Raw genomic sequence first — 6,386 nt, 5'->3', positions numbered from 1 at the left:
GATCCCTAGCCAATTAAGCTACTCCTTGGAACTTATTAGTATTACTTAATCATTAGACCAAACTTAATTGATGACGGTCAAGTAAATCTAACCATTAGATCTACCTTGGAAGCATCCTACCATCATAATCAAACCATCCAAAAATTAACAATCATGTCTAATTGCTTCGATTTAGAAATGTATGGAGTATGGAGCAAAGAATTGCATCTCTTTCTCATTAAAATGATGAGAATCCCTTCCTCAAAGCAGAAAAGAATCCTCTCCAGTTAATGGTTAGGATTTCTTTAAAGAAATCCTAGGACCACAAATGTACCATGTGTCTTTCTAATAAAAAAAATAATATAAAATTACTTAAAATTTTAAAATAATTAAAAAACAAAATAATAAAAAAATAATCATCCCCATTCTTGCTATAGGGGTGGCCGGACCACCCCATTTTTGCCCTAAGGGGTGGCCTGCCACCCCCAATGACCAAAAAAAAAAAAAAAAAAAAGTATAGCGTTGACCTTTGGTGGTGGCCGAAGCCACCCTCATGGCCCTTGGGGTTGGTTCGGCCACCCCAAAAGGCAAACCCAATTTTTATTTATTTTTTTTCATTTGGCCCTTTGGGGCTGGCCAAACCACCCCAAGGGCCACCCCATGGGTAAAAATGGGGTGGCTTGCCACCCCCTATGGCAAGAATAGAGATGATTATTATTTTTTAATTATTTTAAAATTTTTAAGTAATATTTTTTTTATTTTTTTATTAGAAAGACACATGGTATATTTGTGGTTCAAAAATTTCTTTAAAGAAATTTAAAAAATCCTAGTCATTAACTAGATATCCTCCAGTCCAAAATGGACCAAAAATGATTTTTTTTCCTAGAAGCTGGCAGCCTGGTCTCTTGCTTCTTGCCTCTTGCCTCAACCACTTGTAGCCCTCACGTATTTAAGATAGCAGCCAAAGCTTTAATTACGAGCTATTGAGTAATTAATGGGAACGCTAATCATATTAATCTACTCCAGCATTGGTCCCAAATTACATTTTCAAACATTAAAATGGTCTACTGTTGCCCTTAAGATCTGTTCTCAAAAGTTGTTGGCCTGATTTTAATTAATTTTTTTTTTTTTAATTTTGAGTTGGTAGCTGTTAACCTAATTAAGTGAGGGGGCAGTTTAGAATAGTAGGATGATGACATTTCCGAGGAAATGGTAACACAATTTTGGAGTTTCCTTGCCCTAAGTCGTACTCGTACGAACAAAACTTGTACATACGATTTTAGAATTATTATAGATAGTTTTTTCATAAAAAACTAAATGTAACCGACCCACATGGTTACAATGACAAATCATTTATAAATTTGTGCAAATCAGCTACTTCTGATTTTACCAGAAAATGTATATATACTCTAAGAGAGCCCCTACTATAGGGTCAGACTTTAAAAATAGTGTTTTGCAGCATCTAATCACCTTGTAACACCTCATTCATTCAAGAAAAATGCAAAAAATAAAACCGAGAACAAAAGCATTGGATCAAAATGAAAAAAAAAAAAAAAAATCCAAGCTGCCTGACGCACGCCATGGGTTTGGTGAGACCCATGGCCAAACCCACGAGAACCCACCTGACCCGTCGAAAAACCCACAAAACCCAGCCTAAAAAACTCATTTTTAATGCCCAAAATCCATTTATAATGATTCAAAAATCGTTTCTAATATCTCAAAACTTATTTTTAATGCCTTAAAACTCGTTTGTAATGCCACAAAACTCGGTTTTTGATTCAAATCTAAAACTTAGAGATGGAAGGTTAACCCTTAAAGAATTTTATCACCATAACGTTGGAGAAGATGACTGTTAAATGGAAGGTTTACTCTTTCTCTGTTAAATGACAAAAAGAAGGAAGAAGAAGAAATGTGAGGAAGAAAAATAAATGGGAGAGAAGAAGAAATGGAAGGAAGAAAAAAAAAAAAAAAAAATCTAGTGTTTTAGGCTGTAGAAAGTTTTGTGCATTTTGCTTATGTGACAGTTGGTGATTGGGGGCTGCAAAAGTTGAGTTTTTAAGGCCCATCCGGATTTAAGTTAAATGCATACTCTAATTCATTTCAAGTTGGCTTGGCAACATTTTTTACAGGGTATTTTTTTGCTTTTTAGTTGAATATATATATATTAGGCTGTATAATATATTTGCATTTTAAAGCAACAAATTTGGCCAAAACGTGTACTGGGATATTGATATATAACAATCAACCAAAAGTGGAGTCAATTTCCCAATCTCTTCTCGAGTTACTATTTTTTCTCCACAAAAAAACTAAAAACTCAACCATCAACCTCCTTTAGCCTGGCTTCATCCATCTATTATTCTATTATGGTGAAATGGAAACTCATATTCTCTCCACAAATAGAAATGAAAACGAGATTACACAATTTATTTATTTTTATATTTTATCTTTGCTTTGTTCAATTACATATTTACATGTATAAAAATAAGGGAAAGGAAAAGCCGGGGTTCGCTAAAACTCATCAAATGGTTAAGTTTTTTTTTTTTTTTTTTTTTTTTTTCTTGCCATGTATTTTATGAGGCGTAGTATAGTATCCAATCGATTGGGCTACACGAACAAATGGTTAAGGTTGGAGAGTATGGAAAACAGAGCACCCCACGTTCGTAGTTAATTCATAATTGTGGTTGTTTTCCGCTCATCTACTTCACCCAACTCTGTCGTCTCTCTCTCTCCCGCTTTCATAAATTGAATACCTATTGCTCTCTTAACTGTCCTAGCCTATCCTCCATCGTCACTGACAAGAATTGAATGTTTTCGGTAACTCCGTCCCTCGCTTTTTGTCAAATCTGCAAACAACTGTAGCAGCCACGAATCCACTGAATCTCTTGTGATTCACGGTGATTAATCTCTCCTATAAAACCCATTTCATTCCACTATTCCCTCTCAGATCCAAATCAAAAGCACACTCTCTTCCAACATGGAACTCTGTTTCATGGACAAGCTCAAAGGTCAGCCGTTCTGGGTTCTCGTTCTTTTCACTTTGGGTTCTCTCTCGGCTCTTAAATTTGCTCTCGCCTTCTTCAACTGGGTCTACGTCAATTTTCTCAGACCCGCTAAGAACCTCAAGAAGTACGGGTCCTGGGCCCTCGTTACCGGACCCACTGACGGTATTGGCAAGGGTTTCGCTTTTCAATTGGCTCGTAAAGGGATTAATCTGATCTTGGTGGGTCGGAATCCGGACAAGCTCAAAGATGTTTCGGATTCGATTCAAGCCAAGTACGGTAAGACCCAGATCAAGACCGTTGTTGTGGACTTTGCTGGTGATCTTTCCGAGGGTGTTCGGAGGATTAGCGAAGCCATTGAAGGGTTGGATGTTGGGCTTCTGATCAACAACGTTGGGATGTCGTACCCGTATGCCAGGTTTTACCACGAAGTGGATGAGGAGCTGCTGAAGAATTTGATTAAGATCAATGTTGAAGCTACTTCAAAGGTTACTCACGCTGTTCTGCCTGGGATGCTCAAGAGGAAGAGGGGTGCAATCGTAAATATTGGCTCTGGGGCTGCTATTGTGATCCCCTCGGATCCTCTCTATGCTGTTTATGCTGCCACGAAAGCGTAAGCATTTGAATTTGCCTTCTTCTTTTTTTTTCTTCTTGAATTTTGTTATCTCTGTTTATGTTTCAAGACTACCAGCAAGTTCTCTCTTTGTCCAATTTATGTATTTGAATCTAATTAATCCTATAGTATATGAGGTGAAAGGAGCTTACTTATGTTTGCAAATTGCAATCAGGTATGTTGATCAATTCTCGAGGTGTCTCTATGTTGAATACAAGAAAAGTGGGATCGACGTCCAGTGTCAGGTACTGAGCCCTCTCAGATGGTATTGCTTTATTTTAGGGAGAATTCTTTGTATTGATATAGTGTTTAATATCATAGTATCATTGCATCCAGTTTTAATGTAAAACAGTATAGTTCGATGTTCTTCGTCGTACAGTAATGATCATGAACAGGACATTAAAGGATGGAGATCCAATATTTAGATTTGTTCAAATTATATTAAACGAAATCTACTTTATATTTTAGGCCTTCTCCTTGTGATGGTTGTGTTGTTTTTTAGTTGCCAAGTAAGAACTTCAATGTTCAGTAACCATGGATGGTGGATTTTCATTTTCACCTTTCGATTGGTGTGTCTGCTCATTGTTGAGAATATTGTTAAAGAAGACAACTTTTAGGGGCCTGTGTAGCCAAATTAACAGCCTGTTCAACTTTCACCAAGCCATTAAATATTTCTCTGTTTGACCTTCGAAAGAGATTGTCATTGTTCAGCCACCCAAGAAATCCAGTGGTATAATACAGCAGACTTGTGCCGTTGCTAGAAGGAAGTGGCCGTGATTGGTGAGTATATAAGCATGGCCCATTGTTGTCCAACACGCGTATCTCAGTGCAATGAGAAAACTCAATTTATTCACAACCTGATTTGCTTATTAGAATGTTAGGAAACGTCATCTTTCCTTATTTTCTCTTTTTCAGATTAATATTTTATATAGTAGACAAAATTGCTATGCTTTGTTTTGTTTATTAGGCTCATTAGGTAGAGTTTACCTGTCATTCATTTCCATTTTGTACTAGTATATGATTCTAAACAAGAGGTGAGGGATTAGTAGATTGTTACTTTAGCCATGGACTGTAGGGAAAACAAAAGAAAAAATAGTTCCTTTATGGAGCCTTCTCAATTTTTTCTTTTTTCTTTTTCTTTTTTTTCTTTATTTCTATTGTTTTGAAGGCAATGATGGCTAAAGAACAGATGGTAGCCTTCATGCAAACTTCTTAAATTATTTTAAAAAAGATACTTTTAGGGCGTTTGGGAGCTTCACATATTATTCAATCATGATATTGATAAGTGTAAGGTTAAACACTGGCCCCCGATCATAATTATTATTTACACCTTCCTATCTTATGGAGGTCATAGATTTTATATTAATTCTTCTACGTGTTTGATTTTTGGCATTCCACATCTCCCCTCCATCCCAAATGCCCACCACAAGAAGTTGGGCTTGGTATTTTTTTATTCTTTGTTGGCACCATTTAGTTTTCTTTATGTGTACTTTTAATTTTCCACTTGTTAGTATTCACTCGTTTTTTACTTCCTCTAAAAGGTTGCTTGGTTATGTTCCTTTATATGTTCAAAATGATCCACCTGATTGGCATCACATGAGATGGGATGTTGGGTAGGTTGCATGACTGGATAGTGCGGTAAAAGTTTTGAGTGCATTTGGGAGGGTTTGAGGTAGCTTCATACAAGTAACAAAATGGGGAAATATCATGAGATGGTTATATGCTGCTAAAACAAATGACATCTCCTTTAAGTAATAATAGAGTGGGAAAAAATGGATCTAAGACCCTAAAGGATGTCAAGTTAGGCAATGAGAAATGCGTAAGTAACGATGTGGTCTTATAAAATGAGTGGAGCGAAATACCAATATGCATCATCACTTTCTTCCCTACTATCTAGTTCATGACTTGTCCTGCCTTGTGCATCTAAATTTTTATGCTTTGTCTTCTAAATGAGAAGGAAAGACAATCTCAATAGCATCTAACTTTGAGACGGGAAAGAAAAAAATACATGTTGTGAATATTCTTATCATCCAAATTTTGGGGAGCTAATTTGTTCAAGAAATAAGCTTTGTTTCATTTTCTTTGATAAACTCTCTGGACGCAGGTTCCTCTGTACGTGGCAACAAAGATGGCATCAATTAAGAGGTCTTCACTATTTGTTCCATCAGCAGACGAATATGCCCGGGCAGGTCTGCGTCGGATAGGGTACGAGCCCCGTTGCACACCTTACTGGCCCCATACGCTCCTCTGGGCTTTGGCCGCCTCATTGCCGGAGTCTGTCGTTGACCAATGGCGCCTGGGATTTTGCCTTGGGATTCGAAAGAGAGGGCAGCTCAAGGACTCCAGGAAGAAGGAATAGGCGATATCTTGGTCTATTTTTCTTAGGCAGGCTTGGCTGCTTAGAATAAGCAGATTGGTAGATTAAACTTGAGAATACTGGTTGTATGCTTGGAATTCACCTTTCAGTTTCATTAATATTATGAGTTTGCATGGTTTTATGATGGACTATTTTTTTTTTTGTCTTCTTCTTTCTCTCTTCTATTTCTTCACGCCAATCCGTTCACACTAATTTGGCCTTCGACTTTTGGCGAATTAGAATATGTTTGCTGTTGGCAGAGTTGCTTATACCAATGGCTTTGCTGGCCATCACTTTTGAGGCCTTTATTTTTCATGATGTTACCGTTCAATTTTTATGCAAGGGAATCCAATTTGCGTGAACGTAATTAAACATGCATCCAGCTCCCTCTGTAAGCCTGTATGTTGGACAGTCAAATTTAACACGGTTCCTTTTTGTC

The 6,386-nt window shown here is 37.1% G+C and overlaps 1 protein-coding gene across 1 annotated transcript; it reads left to right on the top strand.

The window, feature by feature from the left end:
• Positions 1–2,609: 2,609 nt before the first annotated feature.
• LOC132178757 (very-long-chain 3-oxoacyl-CoA reductase 1) lies at positions 2,610–6,099 on the top strand. The gene is made up of 3 exons (XM_059591289.1): positions 2,610–3,591; positions 3,767–3,836; positions 5,696–6,099. Exons 1-3 carry the CDS (start codon positions 2,954–2,956, stop codon positions 5,948–5,950), a joined length of 963 nt encoding a protein of 320 aa, XP_059447272.1. The 5' UTR covers positions 2,610–2,953; the 3' UTR covers positions 5,951–6,099.
• The last annotated feature ends 287 nt before the right edge of the window (positions 6,100–6,386 follow it).

The sequence above is a fragment of the Corylus avellana genome, chromosome ca4, assembly GCF_901000735.1.
Source record: "Corylus avellana chromosome ca4, CavTom2PMs-1.0".
In the NCBI taxonomy this organism is placed as follows: Eukaryota; Viridiplantae; Streptophyta; class Magnoliopsida; order Fagales; family Betulaceae; genus Corylus; species Corylus avellana.
The sequence above is the reverse complement of the archived record's forward strand: the minus strand, read 5'-3'. Positions and strand labels throughout refer to the sequence as shown.